The sequence below is a fragment of the Trachypithecus francoisi genome, unplaced genomic scaffold (assembly GCF_009764315.1).
Source record: "Trachypithecus francoisi isolate TF-2019V2 unplaced genomic scaffold, Tfra_2.0 Lachesis_group12, whole genome shotgun sequence".
Taxonomy (NCBI): domain Eukaryota; kingdom Metazoa; phylum Chordata; class Mammalia; order Primates; family Cercopithecidae; genus Trachypithecus; species Trachypithecus francoisi.
The window spans coordinates 13,469,983-13,487,050 of record NW_022681457.1 but is presented as its reverse complement, the minus strand read 5'-3'; the positions used below and the strand labels follow the sequence as shown (position 1 = coordinate 13,487,050).

General features: G+C 48.7%; 1 protein-coding gene across 4 annotated transcripts in view; it reads right to left on the bottom strand.

Moving 5' to 3' along the window:
* Positions 1–17,068, bottom strand: part of ZNF274 (zinc finger protein 274) — a 34,072-nt gene that overhangs the window by 1,943 nt on the left and 15,061 nt on the right. For all 4 annotated transcript variants that reach the window (XM_033224710.1, XM_033224713.1, XM_033224712.1 and 1 more), the window contains 2 exons: positions 4,286–4,768; positions 1,414–1,529 (listed from right to left, as the gene is read on the bottom strand). In XM_033224710.1, coding sequence (XP_033080601.1) covers positions 1,414–1,529; positions 4,286–4,768 — 599 coding nt within the window. The remainder of the gene's footprint in view (positions 1–1,413; positions 1,530–4,285; positions 4,769–17,068) is intronic.

Genomic DNA, 17,068 nt, shown 5'->3' with positions numbered 1-17,068 from the left:
GTGCTAGGGACTCTCCTGCTTTGGGGATTTGCTCAGAGACACCAACCCAGGGCCCACAAGAGTTCTACTGGGTCCAAACCAGGGTCTGGGTCTCAGGCTGGGAGGCAGAGCCCTTGCTTCATAAAGAGCTCCAAGTGCAACAAGCAAACAACTCCATCCTAACGGCTCTATCCAGCTTGCCGAGTGCTGAAATCTTCCCGCTGCAGAAGGTTCTCCATCTATTAATACTGTCTTCCCACTTGGTGGAAATGACAACCAAGCCCCTGCCTTTGTCGACAGGGCTGACCTGGGGGAGGGCAGTCACCCTGGCACAGCCATGACTGTTCCCTTCTGGGGAACTGACCAGGACTTTGGGAAGAAGAGGTTCCCCCAACCCTGCTTTACCAGGATCTGAGGCATTTTGCTTACATGGGGCAGAATCTGCCTAAGAAGAAAGGGGAGTGGCCAGGCGCGGTGGCTGACACCTGTAATCCCAGCACTTTGGGAGGCTGAGGCGGGTGAATCACCTGAGGTCAGGAGTTCGAGACCAGCCTGGCCAACATGATGAAACCCCATGTCTATTAAAAAATACCAAAAATTAGCCAGGTGTAGTGGTGGCTGCCTGTAATCCCAGCTACTCAGGAGGTTGAGACAGCAGAATCACTTGAACCTGGGAGGCAGAGGTTTCAGTGAGCTGAGATCGTGCCATTGCACTCCAGCCTGGGCAACAAGAGCAACACTCCATCTCAAAAAAAAAAAAAAAAGGAGGAGGAGGAAGAAAAAGGAAGAAGAAGAAAGGGGGAGAAAGCAGAGCCATGAAACAGGTTGGCCAGAGATTCTTCCCATCACCTGGGAGCACCTGGATGCAGCCTTGCCTGAAGCCTACTAGAGAAAACATGAGAGCCAATAAATTTACTTCTACGCTTGAGCCAGTATGAGCCTCTTGCAGTGCAAACAGCTGTGACCAATGACACATACATACCAATACCCTAGTGGTCAGCACATCAGAACCAATCTTTTTCACCCACACCCCAGCTCTGGGTTATTCTGAAGCAAACCCCAGATACCAAAGATAAATACCTAAGTATGCATTTCTGAATGAGGGCTCTCTTGTTGTGACCCGGATACGGATGTGCCTGCCTGTGGTAGTTCCACCTTTCAAGTCTCTGTAAACACTTAGTTCCTTCCCTTTTGCCTCCTGCTTTGTCAACTCCTGAGTCACCATGCCTTGTCCCCAATGACGCCATGGTGGCTGGAGGGCAGGGCTGCTCTTCATACTCAGATTGCTTCAGCACAGACCTAAGAGCTCAGAATCTCAGAATGCCCCAGCCTGTGGGAGGTCTTAGGAAAGCCCAGGGCAGAGTGGATGCCTCAGGGGTGGGCCTGCCTCACAGGAGATGCTGTGGCCAAAAAAGGGCGACACTCCCCGCTTACCTCAGGGAGCACTGTCACTGGGCAGATGGCTGCATCCTCCTTCTGCTTCTCCTCCTGCTGGGCAGTGACCTCAAGGCAGCAGGTGGTGCCCTCGGCAGGTTGTCCTGCAGGAAGTACTGGGAGGAGACACCAACCAGAGGAGGTCAGCAGGTGTGGGGACCCTTGGGCAGGGCAAGGGTGGCCTCTTTGCAACCCATGGGGCCACCACACACCTGCATCATACTGTGGCTCCATGACAGCCTCTGTTCCTATCCTCCCTTCTCACCAGCTCAGCTCCCCTCACAGCATGTGCCCGAGTGCCCGCACCTGGATGGGCCCAGGATGGCTCACCTTCCAAGGGTCACAGGGCACCAGTGTCCTCACTGCTGAGACCACTCCTTCCGTTTCTGAGGGCGGCTGGGGGGCCCCAGCCCCTCCTGTGAGGCAGCTGACTGACACCTCCTCCTTAGAGTCAAAGCCCCTGTTTCCAGCCTCCAAGCCCTCCACCCTGCCTATTCAGGCACCTCATCCTTCCTCCCTCTCCCTCCCACCTCGTGGAAGGTGAGACTGTCCCCGGACCCACAACATGCAGCCATCTTGAAGTGAACGTCACCAAGGCTCCTCCACCTAAGGAAACAACAGCTCCACCCAGCCCGAGGGTGCCTCTAACCACGGCTCCTTCATTCTAACTTTTCTCACATGACCCCACATGGTCCACAGGCTTCCACAATGCTAATCCACCCCCAACATCAAGGTGAGCAACAAGATGACTTAGGTTGGCCCACTGGGCCATCCCTTTCTCTTGGCCACAGTGATTAGATCTGGGATGAACACAGCCTATAGCCAGATGATTGGAGCCAACAAGGCTTTAGCTGGAACATTTGGGAAAGAGAAATCCCATGCAGGCAGACAGCCTGCCCATGAGTGAAGCCAGTGGAGAGCAGAAGAGGTAAGAATGAGAGACAGAACAAGTCTGGAGGACACTACTGGAGCTCCTGGGTCCAGCCCTACCTGATGCTCGAGCACCATGGAACTTTTTCAATAAATTCTCCTTCTCCCGTGAGCCATTCTGTGCAAGGCTTTGCAGCAATCACATCCAAGAGTCCCAGCTAACACACTGATCACATAATGTGAGATTCTCAGGGTTCTCTGGAAAGCCTCTTCCCATTGTCTTCTGTGGCACTGATTTATTTCATTCACCCCTGAGGTTAAACACAGGGTGAATTCACTGACTTTCACCTCATTAACCCCACAACTGTCTCCTTGGCACCTAACGAACTAGTTTCCTATTGCTGCTATAGTGAATTGTCACAATGCCAGCGGCTCAGATTAATGCAAATGTATTACCTTATGGTTCTGGAGATAAGAAGTCTGGTTTGTGCCTCACTGGGCTAAAATGAAGGTGTCAGCATGGCTGTGTTCCTTTTGGAGGCTCCAAGGAAGAATCCATTCCTTGCCTTTTCCAGCTTCTAGAGGCTGCCCCCAACACTTGGCTTATGGCTTCTTCCTCTATCAGCTGCTTTTATCATTACATCTCCTCTGACCCTCCAGCCTCCCTCTCCTAAGGGCCTCTGTGGTTATGTTAGATCCACTCAAATAATCCAGTGCATCTCTCCCTCTCAAGATCCTTAAGTTAATTGTTTCTGCAAAGTTCCCTTTGTCATGTGAGGCAACTTATTCACAGAGTCCAGGAGGCAGGACATGGACACCTTTGGGGCAATTATTCTGCCAAGTACAGCACCCCAGACTTGGTGCATCTGACACAACTCATGCAAGTGCCTGCTCTGCTGCCTCGGATACCCGCATCTCCAGGATGCCCTGGCCTCTTAGAATCCCACCATCCCCCTGCAGGATACCTTACCCTTCCCCACAATCACAAACATCAACCAGTCAATCATTCGCTCACATCAGAAACCTCTTCTGGGCACCTGTGAATGTGGAAAATGGAGGTGAGCAATGCAGAAGCATGCACACTCTGTGCAACTCAGCCTGTGAAGAAACCGAGTCTTGGAGTCTTACTTCCAAATACACACTCCACACGTGTACTCTCTCCCCAGTCGGCCATCACCATCGTTCCTATCCAAGACACCACCCATCAAAGGGCATGGCAATAGCTGCGGGTAGCCTGTGTGTCCAGCCTCACCCCCATCCTCTGTCCACCATCCACCACACATGCAGCCTGGTGGATCTCTAAAGGTCAAATCCAGTGGTGCCACCAGTTTCTGGAACGCAGGGATCGAACCCTACTGTTTTAGAAGAACATTTTGCTTTGCTTTAGAACTAAAGTCCCCACTGGCTGTGCCAGCTCCACCTTCTGCTCCCTTCCATCACAGACATACCCGATTTTTCTGAGTTTTGCATTTACTGTGATCCCTTCCATCTTGGCGCTTACAGGCAGTGCTTCCCTCTGCATGGCACATCTTTCCTACCCCCTTTCTTTACCCTGGCCAAGTTCCACTCCACACCAGGTGTCAGTTGCAGACCTTCATGAACCTCACCATCACCTCGAGCTCCTCGCAGCCCCAGCATGTTTCTATGCATTCTCATTTGTCAAATCCCTGTCTCTCCTGCTACTGCAGGCTCCGTGAGCTCAGTAGTCCCGTCTATCTTATCAAGTGCTACAGGGTTTATGGTGCAGCAGGGATGCCAGAGGGATGAAAATGAAGCACTTCATCTGTGTGCATCCATCAGAAGCCCACGAAGGGCTAAAGAATGCAGGGGTTTCAGTGGCTCTGACTCAGGAACACGTGGGGAACGTGGATGTCCTCAGTCTGTATGGAGTGGGCAAAATCATTCCCACGACCTTCCCAGGAAGCCTGGAGTTCTTATCTCCCCCACAGGGTCCTCCAAGACACCCTCATTAAGCTGTCCCTCTACCCACCCTTCCACTTACCTTCCTCCTCAGATATCCAGGTCACACCCTCTACCAGGGCCACCACCTCTTGGCAGTTCTCTGGGTGCTGCGATTCCACCCATGTCCGGAGCTTCACAGGCAGTGCACCTAGGAACTGCTCCAGCACCAGCAGCTCCAGGATCTGCTCCTTGGAGCGTGCCTCAGGCTGTAGCCACTGGTGACACAGCTCTCGGAGCTGGTCCAGGGCCTCCCGGGGACCTGTCATGTCCTTATAACGGAACTTCCGGAACCTCTGGCGAGCGGCCTCAGGGTCACCTGGATGCTTGCCCTGCTGTTGGACCTGCTCACTGGGGGCATCTGGGCTCAGGCTTCCATCTTCAGCATATAGGGCCTGGATCTGGGCATTCCGGGGACCAGCCACCTCCTGGTTCAGTGTGAGGACCTCAACAACCTCAATGTTCATCAGGGGACTCTCAGCAGGAAGAGGATCCAATTTAGGGTCCAGCTGGAGCTCAGGATACTCTGTAAGTCAAAAGCAGAGCAAGAAATGAGAACAAGCACATGAAAAGATGCTCAACATCATTATTCACTAGGGAAATGCAAGTCAAAACCACAGTGGAATATACTTCACACCCACGGGGATGGCTGTTGCCAAAGACGATGGTAACAGGAGAGGATGTGGAAAGACTGGATTGCTCATACACTGCTGGTGGGAATATAAAATGCTGTACCACTCTGCAAAACAGGTTGGCAAACCCTCAGAAGTTAAACACATAGTTATCCATGACCCAGAAATTCCCCCCAAGTATATATAGCTAAGAAAATTGAAAGCATATGCCCCCAAAAACTTCTATAAGAATGTTCACCGAAGTGTTATCTAGAATAGCCAAAAAGTACAAATAATCCATTGTCTATCAACTGAGGAATGTATAAGCAAATTGTGATCTATTCATACAATGAAATATTGGCAATCAAAAGGAATGAAGTACTAATACATGCTACAACACAGGTGAACCTTGAAAACATCATGCAAGCCGGGCGCGGTGGCTCAAGCCTGTAATCCCAGCACTTTGAGAGGCCGAGACGGGCGGATCACGAGGTCAGGAGATCGAGACCATCCTGGCTAACACGGTGAAACCCCGTCTCTACTAAAAATACAAAAAACTAGCCGGGCGAGGTGGTGGGCACCTGTAGTCCCAGCTACTCGGAGGCTGAGGCAGGAGAATGGCATAAACCCGGGAGGCGGAGCTTGCAGTGAGCTGAGATCCGGCCACTGCACTCCAGCCCAGGCGACACAGCGAGACTCCGTCTCAAAAAAAAAAAAAAAAAAAAACATCATGCTAAGTAAAATAAGCCAGACACAAAAGGCCGCATATAATATGAAATGTCCAGAATATAAAAATCCAAAGACAGACAAGTAGATTAGTAATTGTTAAGAAATGGAGAAATTGAGAGGATTGGTGGGAGACTGCTAATGGCTATGGGGTTTCTTTCTTGGGTGAAGAAAATGTTCTGGAATTAGATAGTAGTGAAAGCTGTACAACCTTGTGAATATATTTAAAAACACTGAACTATACACTTTACAGGAATGAACTTTACAATGTGTAAATTATATCTCTGTATAGCTGTTATAGGGAAAAGAACAAAAGGGAATGAGGGTTGAGAAGGGATCTGTGACACTGTACATGTATGCACAGTCACAGCAAAAATAACCTTCTCCAACCTCCACTGGGGACAAGAACGAGGATATCTGGGAATGGCAGGGGCTCTGGGTCCTGGCACAAGAGCACACTGCTAAACTGAACTCCAGGACTGTCCTGAAATGCTGAGGAGGCAGCACAAAACAAGAGGAAACAAGAGAGTCCTCTAAAACTCCCCTCCAAAATGCTCATTCTAAATAACCTGGCCAGTGGGGTGGCTCACACCTGTGATCCCTGCACTTTGGAAGGCCGAGGCAGGAGATTCGCTTCACGCCAGAAGCTTGAGACCAGCCTGGGCAACATAGTAAGACCCTGTCTCTAAAAAAGTTTAAATTAGTCGGGTGTGATGGCATACACCTGTGGTCCTAGCTACTTGGGAGCCCGAGGCAGGAGGGCTGCTTGGGCCCAAGAATTTGATTTTACAGTTATCTATGATTGCACCACTGCACACCAGCCTTGACTACCAAGCCTGACATTGTCCCTAACAAATAAGGCCTTAAAAACAAATATAAAGGCATAAATAACTACAGATTATTACTTCCTTCTGATATTTGTGATGTTTAGTGGCAACGACAAGAGCAAACCTGCAATTTCACCCTTGCTGTGTGAGTATAAATGGTTAGTACAATTCTACCAGGAAGTAGCTCAGCATGAACCAGCAAAGCCACAGCAAGGAACCACAGATACTTTCACTGGATGAATCTACTGGAGCTATTCGGAGATGAAGATAGGTATAGAGGCACCAAGGGAATGAATAAAAACACCACAGCCAAACCAAATATAGCTAACACAGCACTGACCCACAACCTCTGGCAACAAGCACAGGTCAGGACTTAGATGACTGCCAGTATACCCTTTTATTGCTCCCCGCCAAGCCAATAGGGTTCTCCACTCAGAGCCCTCCCTTATGAATGCACGTCTTCTCACTCCCTACCTGCCTTTGACTCTCTCTACAGAACACAAGGGACCGTGGCTGGCTCCCTACTATACCCGGCTCTGAGTCAACCTCTGCGTGTGCTCATCTGGACGGCCTAGGTCTTTATTTCCACAACATACAATTCCTGCCCCGCGCGGTGTGTATTAGGACAAAACTGGAAGAACAGGTAGTGTTGTAACACGGTTTAAGAAAATTGTTAAAAACTCCCTTGTAAGCAGTAAAACCTGCACTAGTTTTAGCTTGATTATTACAACGCAGAAAAGCGGTCGCAGGGCAGAAAATTACTAGTGTGCAACAGCTGCAGCCATGTTAAAAATAAAAAAGCTCCAGCGGAAGCATCTCTCAGAGCCCGGCGGCCGCCTGCAGGAGACCCTCCTCGGCCCTGGTCTCCGTCATCGCGCACTCAGGATTTCGAGGCCACAACCATAAACCGACCCTTTCGCCCAGATCACCGTCCACACAAGACCCGCTCTCTCTGCCAGCGAAATGGGTCGACGCCTCCAGGCCACGCCTCTAACCCCGCCCCCCGGACCCGGAAAAGCGCCCAGAACGACGTCACCCGCGGGCACTACAGCTCCCAGCAGCCTCCGAGACATGGGCTTCCGGTACCGTTCTCCCCATTTCCCGCTGACAGAGACAGGTCCTGGGCCTACATGGGGCAACGGGGCAGCGAGGCAGGCGCTTCCACGCCTGCCTCACCTGCAAATATTTCGACGGACTTCGCGGGCTGGGGAGACCTTCCGCTGAGGCCACGGCAGGCGACTCCCAACCCCTTCCCTCTCCCGTTCCTCGAGTACAAGCCCTGGTCTGGGCTTCCCGTTTGCGCGCTGCACAGGTTTGACTGGAGGGGCCCAGTGCTGGCACGGGCCCAGGTAGTCAGCTCCGCGCTGGGATCCGCCCAGAGCCAGTGGCTGCGCCGCCTCCTTGCAGCCCAGGCCGTCCTTCCAGCGAGGTGGTGCAGTTGTAGAGCAGGACCTGAGCCACGCTTTTAATTCTCGACCATTCCTAGTCTACGCTTCAAGGGATTTTTCTTCTTGATAAGATTAATCAGACACACTTGAGAACCTATTTCCAACCTCTTCCCCCAAATAAGCTTTTGAGGTATTTTCATTTTGGGGGTTTGCCCTCTCCAACTCATTTATAACTGCTCTGATCTATATTTAATTCCCTTTCTGTTTCTTAGGACTTCTGGGGACTTACTTCGCCCCAAATAACTTTTCTTCATTTGAGGGCATACTTCATTATTTTCTCTCAGTTACAGTGTTTTTTTTGTTTGTTTGTTTTTTTGAGAGTTTCGCTCTTTTTTTTTTTTTTTTTTTTTTTTTTTTGAGGCGGAGTCTCCCTCTGTCGCCCGGACTGGAGTGCAGTGGCCGGATCTCAGCTCACTGCAAGCTCCGCCTCCCGGGTTCACGCCATTCTCCTGCCTCAGCCTCCGAGTAGCTGGGACTACAGGCGCCCGCCGCCTCGCCCGGCTAGTTTTTTTTGTATTTTTAGTAGAGACGGGGTTTCACCGTGTTCGCCAGGATGGTCTCGATCTCCTGACCTCGTGATCCGCCTGTCTCAGCCTCCCAAAGTGCTGGGATTACAGGCTTGAGCCACCGCGCCCGGCCTTTTTTTTTTTTTTTTTTTTTTTTTTTGAGGCGGAGTCTCGCTCTGTCGCCCGGACTGGAGTGCAGTGGCCGGATCTCAGCTCACTGCAAGCTCCGTCTCCCAGGTTTACGCCATTCTCCTGCCTCAGCCTCCTGAGTAGCTGGGACTACAGGCGCCCGCCACCTCGCCCGGCTAGTTTTTGTATTTTTAGTAGAGACGGGGTTTCACCGTGTTAGCCAGGATGGTCTCGATCTCCTGACCTCGTGATCCGCCCGTCTCGGCCTCCCAAAGTGCTGGGATTACAGGCTTGAGCCACCGCGCCCGGCCGAGAGTTTCGCTCTTAATCGCCCAGGCTGGAGTGCAGTGGTGCGATCTCGGCTCACTGCAACCTCCGCCTCCCGGGTTCAAGCAATTCTGTCTCAGCCTCCCGAGCAGCTGGGATTACAGGCGCCCGCCGCCATGCCCAGCTAATTTTTGTATTTTTAGTAGAGACGGCGTTTTGCCATGTTGGCCAGACTGGTCTCGAACTCTTGACCTTAGGTGATCCGCCCATCTCGGCCTGCCAAAGTGCTGGATTATAGGTGTGAGCCACCGTACGCCCCAATTACAGCTTTTTTTTTTTTTTTTTTTTTGAGATGGCGTCTCGCTGTCACCCTGGCTGGAGTGCAGTGGCCGGATCTCAGCTCACTGCAAGCTCCGCCTCCCAGGTTCACGCCATTCTCCTGCCTCAGCCTCCCGAGTAGCTGGGACTACAGGCGCCTGCCACCATGCCCGGCTAGTTTTTTGTATTTTTTAGTAGAGACAGGGTTTCACCATGTTAGCCAGGATGGTCTCGATCTCCTGACGTCGTGATCCGCCCGTCTCGGCCTCCCAAAGTGCTGGGATTACAGGCTTGAGCCACCGTGCCCGGCCCCAATTACAGCTCTTAAGGCTTGACTTTTTCCTGAGAAGCAGCTGGGGGTAAGATTTACTGGAGGCCCAGCAGCACTGGACTAAATGCCTAGGACATGGGACATGCACCAACTGAATCTTTACTTCCTGGGGGGGCTCAGTGGCAGACCAGCACTGGGCCGCCAGCACTATTTTAGGTAATCATGCATGACACTTAAAAATCTTAACATGTTACTTCATAAATTCCTAAAATTTTCTTTCTGTATTCCTTGAGGGATTTTAGTGTCTTAGCCCCTAGGAAAACTGTTGGATTCTTCTACTCCACCCTACCCGCTTCTAATGTACTTACTTCTGCTTTAATCTTGATCATCAACCCATGAGGCGCCACACTCTGTTCTGTGCAGTGATCATAAAGCATCTTTTGCATGCTATGGAACCAAGGACACCACAGTGAACAAGACAGGCCACGAACCCAGAAACTGGTGGGGAAGTGATGGACTCATTCTGTGCACCTCAGTCCTCCACATGTCAACCCACAGACTATCCCAAGACCTTTAGGACAATCCTTACCACTGTCTATTCCAGGAAATTAGCTGCTCCACTTCATGGAGGAGAAAATGGGAGCTCTTATGTTCACCAGCAGGCAGAGGTAGAAATGGATTCTCATTCCACAGACATGACTGACCCAACCCACTTATGTGGAGCTGCATGATCCCTATCAGCTGGAACTCCAAATGGCTTTGAGCCCAGCAGCTGAATGAGCCCGTAGCAACGCAGTCCCCTCACCTACAACTGTCTAATGGGTTATGAAACAAATTCACTGAGGCTCAGAGCAAGGGGTTTAATCAAGAGAGATTAACTTCTTGAGCCTGAGTTTCTTCACCCGAAGTGATTGGATACCGTCCAGGCACAGCATGTGGTAAGGGCTGAGAGGAGCTGCTGCTTTCTCTCTCTTGACACTATCTTCTTCTCTCAGGATATTTCTACCTCTCTGCTGCTTCCCTTCCAGGGTGACAAACAGCCTTAGGCAGCTGTCTTCCTCACAGTGCTGTTTTCCAGTGAATGCTGATTAGCCAGGTATACCAGTCCAAAATACAACGAAAAGCAATGATCTTTTCAGCAGCTTGTTGTGGGGGAAGAGTCAGAAAAGTACTTACCCTCAGTTCCCCTAACCCCTGGGCACAGTACTCTATCACTTTTCCTCCTTGTCGGGAAAGCTCTCAGCTTTCCTGTCTCCTCTGTCATCATTCCCTCAGTGCCACTAAGCTCCCTGTTGGATTACCTTCTGCGTCTGTCTCCTCCAGTGGACCACTGAGGCTGCCAACTGGGACTTGTGGATCTCACACCCCAAAGTAGAGCCTAGAGGAGGATCTGCCAAAGGCTGCTGATGATCTTTACATCACTCAGTTTTCGAGTCAATGACAGAACCACCATTTCACGAAGGCTGCCCACAGTTGCAGGCAGCAAAGGTACAACCCATACACAAAAGAAATACGCCTGGCGCAGTGGCTCACGCCTGTAATCCCAGCACTTTGGGAGGCCGAGGCCGACAGACCATAAGGTCAGGAGTTTGAGACCAGCCTAGCCAACATGGTGAAACCCCATCTCTACTAAAAACACAAAAATTAGCTAGGCGTGGTGGTGTGCGCCTGTAGTCCTAGCTACTCGGGAGGCTGAGGCAGGAGAATCGCTTGAACCTGGGAGGCTGAGGTTGCAGTGAGCCAAGATTGTGCCACTGCACTCCAGCCTGGGCGACAGTGCAAGACTCCATCTCAGAAAGCAAAATAATAATAATAATAATAAATTCATGCTGGGATAGGCTAGGAACCCTCTGGGATAGGCTAGGAACCCTGCCCAGGCTTGCAGAGTGGATGATATGGTTTGATTCTGTGTCCCTACCAAATCTCAGGTTGAAAAGTGATGCTGTGTTGGAGGTGAGGCCTGATGAACCTTCAAGAATGGCTTAGCACCATCCTTCTGGTGATAAGTTAATTCACACGAGATCTGGTTGTTTAAAAAAGTGTGGCTGGGCAGAGTGGCTAACGCCTGTAATCCCAGCACCTTGTGAGGCTAAGGTAGGTGGATTGCTTGAGCCCAGGAATTTAGACCAGCCTGGGCAACATGGCAAAACCCCATCTCTACAAAAAATTAGCCAGGTGTAGCAGCATGCGCCTGTAGTCCTGGCTACTCAGGAGGCTGAGGTGGGAGAATCACTTGAGCCCAGGAAGTCGAGGCTGCAGTGGGTCATGATCGCACCACTGTACTACTGCCTGGGTGAGAGACCTTGTCTAAAAAAAAAAAAAGTGTGTGGCACCTTCTTCCTCTCTCTGGCTTCTGTTTTTGCCATGATGTGCCTGTTTCCTGCCTTCCACCATGAGTAAAAAGCTCCCTGAGGCCTCCCCAGAAGCCAACCAGATGCCAGTGCCACCCTTGTACAGCCTGCAGAACTGTGGGTCAATTAAACTTCTTATCTTCATAAATAACCCAGTCTCAGGTAATTATAGCAATGTAAGAACGGCCTAACATAAAGGGCAACAAAGGAGTTGGGTTTCAAACCCTGTTATTTCATGCCCTTGACACTAAGGGGGTCTCCCACAGCCAGCATCTTACTTTTCCTAGAATAAGGCTTTTCATCCAGAGGTCCACATGTGCACCACCCTCCTGCCTGGCATAGTCTTCCCCAGCATCTTCACCTGATTCGCCTTTCCCATTCAGCTCTGAGCTCAAATGTCACCTCCTCAGAACCATCTTCCTGCTTAGTTCTAAACTACTGCTGCCCACCCATATCTCGCTTGTCCCCCACCAACATATCCCATTGTTTCCTTCTCTTTCCAACAGATTACCATCCCAAACACCTGATTAATTTATCATGTCTGTCACCCTATCTAGAGCAGTGCTGTCCAATGGAACTTTCTATAAATGAGATGTTCTAATCTGTACCGTCCAACATAGTAGCATTAGCTGCAGGGCCAATGAGCAGTTGAAAGGTGCCCAGTGCGACTGAGGTAATGAATGGGCAAGCTCATTTTTGGTGATTCAGTCAGCCATGGAATGGATGTAGGCTCAATGAAAGCAGGTGTAAGACCTGCCCCACTCGTCACTGTGATCCAGTCCTGGAACAGTACCTGGAATCCTGGCAAGTGCTCAAGTAATATTTGTTGATTCAACATAGCTTCTTCGTAACATGAGAGCACACATAGTTTGCACCCCACTTGCTTCTTTTCAGCCAAGCCCATGTCAGGGACTTGTATTTCTGGTCCCATGGTAAAATGGCTCCAGCAGCATTTCTCCAGAGGTTGATGGGTAGAATGACTTCAGGACACTAGTGCTGAAACACATCAGTGCAGTTTCTCCAGAGGTTGATGGGTAGAATGACTTCAGGACACTAGTGCTGAAACACATCAGTACTTCTAGCCTTTTTAAGCCCTCAAAATAAGTTAATACTTCTATTTATCAAGTATTCCACACTCCAGCACTTACAACTTTCTTCAAATAGGTCCTGCTCATCCTTAATAATTTATTCTTTGGTATAACTTTTTAAAGGTTTTAATATCTTTTGTATATCCATGTCAAATTTGATATTCCTGGTGTAAACCAAAGCTTGTTCTTTCTTTTTGAGATGGAATCTCACTCCGCAGCCCAGGCTGGAGTGCAGTGGTGCGATCTCTGCTCACTGCAACACCCGACTCCCGGGTTCACGACATTCTCATGCCTCAGCCTCCTGAATTACAGGTGCACGCCACCACGCCCAGCTAATTTTTTGTATTTTTGGTAGAGACAGGGTTTTACCATGTTGGCCAGGCTGGTCTTGACCTCCTGGCCTCAAGTGATCCATTCATCTTGACCTCCCAAAGTACTGGGATTGAGCCACCCCAGTACACGTGTGAGCCACCATACCTGGCCAAGCGAAGCTACTACTATACATTTATTTTGTAATGTCATTTTGCTGAATCTTTTTTTTTTTTTTGAGACAGAGTCTTGCTCTGTCGCCCAGGCTGAAGTGTAATGGCGCAATCGCGGTTCACTGCAACCTCTGCCTCCCGGGTTCAAGCAATTCTCCTGCCTCAACCTCCCAAGTAGCTGGGATTACGGGCGCCCACCACCACACCTGGCTATTTTTTGTAGTTTTAGTAGAGACAGGCTTTTGACATGTTTGCCAGGCTAGTCTCAAACTCCTGACCTCAGGTGATCCACCTGCCTTGGCCTCCCAAAGTGCTGGGATTACAGGCCCAAGCCACTGTGCCTGGCCAAATAGTATCATTTTAATAGTATTTCAGAGGTGTGCACCCCGGCATGCATGGCTAATTTTTAAATTTTTTGTAGAGCCCAGGAATTGCTATGCTGCCCAGGATGGTCTCCAATTCCTGGCTCCAGCAATTCTCCCACTTCAGCCTCCCAAGGTGTTGAGATTATAGGTGTGAGCCACTGCACCCAGCCCTGTCTTTAATGGGAAGGTAAAAAATCTCCACTGCTCAGGGCAGTACTCAGATGCAAGTGGTCAATTTGTTCTAACAAAACAAAACAAACAAACAAACAAAGTTAATTTTAATGTTTCTCCTAGGACTAATTTTGGCAACTCTATACTTTTCCAAAAATCTTTCCATGTTTTGTTTGTTCATTCCTACACTCAACAAATAATTACTGAGCACCTATACTGTGTCAAGAACTGGACCAGGAAGCAGTGACACAACAGGAAGGAGCTACCATTTCCATCCTATGAGCACGGTTAAGGGCAGCACCTCCAAAAATTAATATAAAATTCCAAAGAAGTCTCCACGTTTTTCCACTGATGATCAACTGACACACAACCATATTTGTGTGTTTGCACTTGACTGTGTATTTTATTTTTAAATTTTTAAATTTAAATTTAACATTTTTAAATTTAAATTTAAAATTTTTATCCTAGTCTTCTCTGTACTGTTCCAATTGTTGTATAAGCCAAAGCAAGCACACTTGAATTTTAATAGCTTATATATATATTTATATATTAAAATGTCATATACTTTACACACATGCGGTTTCAAATCAGTCACAAAGAAGTTTCTCATTCTTTGTAACAGCTGTGCAAAGTGCTATAACTAAAAACTACATGTGGCCGGGTGCGGTGGCTCAAGCCTGTAATCCCAGCACTTTGGGAGGGAGGCCGAGACGGGTGGATCACGAGGTCAGGAGGTTGAGACCATCCTGGTTAACAAGGTGAAACCCCGTCTCTACTAAAAAATACAAAAAACTAGCCGGGTGAGGTGCCGGGCGCCTGTAATCCGAGCTACTCGGGAGGCTGAGGCAGGAGAATGGCGTAAACCCGGGAGGCGGAGCTTGAGATCCGGCCACTGCACTCCAGCCTGGGCGACAGAGCGAGACTCCGTCTCAAAAAAAAAAAAAAAAACAAACAAAGAAAAAACTACATGTAAAATATCTGTACAGGTTCTTTTCCCCTGTATAGGTTTACTGTTTATTTATTCTTTACTTACTCAAAGTCATTTTGGCATTTTGTCTACCCACAACGTGAGTTCTTGGAATATTATTTTCTTCTCTATTTCTGATTTATTATTATTCTTTTTTTTTCCTTAAAGTCATTGCTCCTCTTTCTATAGGACTGTTGATGGTATTTTTCTTTCCCCCCAAAAATGTCTGCTTCAAACACTTAGTTCGTTTGTTTTCCTTCTTAATTACTAGTTAAGACATTTCAGGCTTTGAAGTTATCCCTGAGTACAAGCCCTGAAACACAGGGAGAGTGGTCCCCAGATAAGAGGGTCACAATTTACGTAAGTCTTAGAGGTCAGATATGTGAGAGGTGACACAGAATGTGAAGTGTTCTTCAATAAAAGATCACAAAGCATGAGATCACTCTGCTTCACTGAATTCCAGCCAAAACATGTTTGACAGCCACCCAACATTCCAGACTCAACCTAGTTGCCAAGAATGTGGGCCCCACAAAGTTCTTTGTAGCACTCAAAGATTTTCCTGGCTGGGTGCAGTGGTTCATGCCTGTATCCCCAGCACTTTGGGAGGCCAAGATGGGCGGATCACGAGGTCGAGACCATCCTGGCTAACACGGTGAAACCACGTCTCTACTAAAAAAAAAAAAAAAAATTAGCCAGGCGTGGTGGCGGGCGCCTGTAGTCCCAGCTACACGGGAGGCTGAGGCAGGACAATAGCGTGAACCCGGGAGGCGGAGCTTGCAGTGAGCCGAGATTGCGCCACTGCACTCCAGCCTGGGCAACAGAGCGAAACTCCGTCTCAAAAAAAAAAAAAAAAGATTTTCCTTTACCTTCTCTTACCTACCCTTTTGTTTCAAAGCCTGGCCTTGTATTCAGTCTTCTCTTTGAAGACATATTCTTGTCTCCTGCAACTTCTTCAGACATCTATTTGCTCAACAGTATGTACTGAGCTCCTAGTAATTCAGTCATTGTGTTAGCAAATGGGGACATACAGAAGGAAAAGAACACCTGCTCTCATCCATATTTTAAATATTTGTTCTAAATGTTCAGGTCAGATAATAAGCAAATTAGAAGAGACAAGACTACATTTACATACTTATCAGTGTTTTATGTAGGATTTGCCTTCTCTACAACATGATATAAAAATAGGATGAGACATTTCATTTTTATTATTCAATGGGGTTCTTTCCAGTGTGCATTTTTTTTGTTCTGTCACGTAAGTTGAGAGTTAAGGCTGGTTATTTGTCTGCACAGATTACATTCACAGGATGTTTGCCCATATGAGTCCTCTGATGCTGAAAACAATGAGGACTCCTACTGAAGGGGTTCCCAAAATGCTGTGTTCAGGGAGGGATCCTTGCCAGTGAGTTCTGGGACACCCGAAGCCTTTCCAACCCTATGTTCTTAGGTAATCTCTAGTACAACTTCTGTGATGCTGAATAAGAGAGCTATGCATGAAATCCTTCCCACAGCAATTATATTCTCATGGTTTCAAAAGCTCTTCGATGTAATACTCAATGTAAGAACTTTTCCAGTATGAATTCTCTCAAGATAAGACTGAGTTAGGCCAGAAGTCTTTCCTCACATGATCTATTTCTGAGGTTTCTTCCCTGTGTGGGTTCTCAGATGTTGAAAAGTTCATGAAAAGGACTTACTTCATTTGGGGTGTTTGCTGGTTAATGTCCCATGAAAGATGGCAAAGACATTAAAGAGGGCAAAGACAGGCCGAAAGTGAATTTTTTCAAACTAAACACATTTATTGCATCTTGTTCTTGGATAAAATAATGGTACGCCATTGATCACTCCATGGCCTGTGTGACCTTCTCAAGCTATAAAAAGGATGGAATCTCAAGAAAAATTTGGCTTTCTTCCTCCCAATAAAACACTCTCCTTGCCGGGCGCGGTGGCTCACGCGTGTAATCCCAGCACTTTGGGAGGCCGAGGTGGGTGGATCACAAGGTCAGGAGATCGAGACCATCCTGGCTAACACAGTGAAACCCCATCCCTACTAAAAATACAAAAAAACTAGCCGGTGTAGCGGCGGGCGCCTATAGTCCCAGCTACTCGGGAGGCTGAGGCAGGAGAATGGCGTGAACCCGGGAGGCGGAGCTTGCAGTGAGCCGAGATCGCGCCACTGCACTCCAGCCTGGGGGCAGAGCGAGACTCCGTCTCAAAAAAAAAAAAAAAAAAAACACTCTCCTCATCAAACTTACTTTTTCAGACTCATGTTTGGTCTATGTTTCAAAAAGCTGCTAAGTTATTT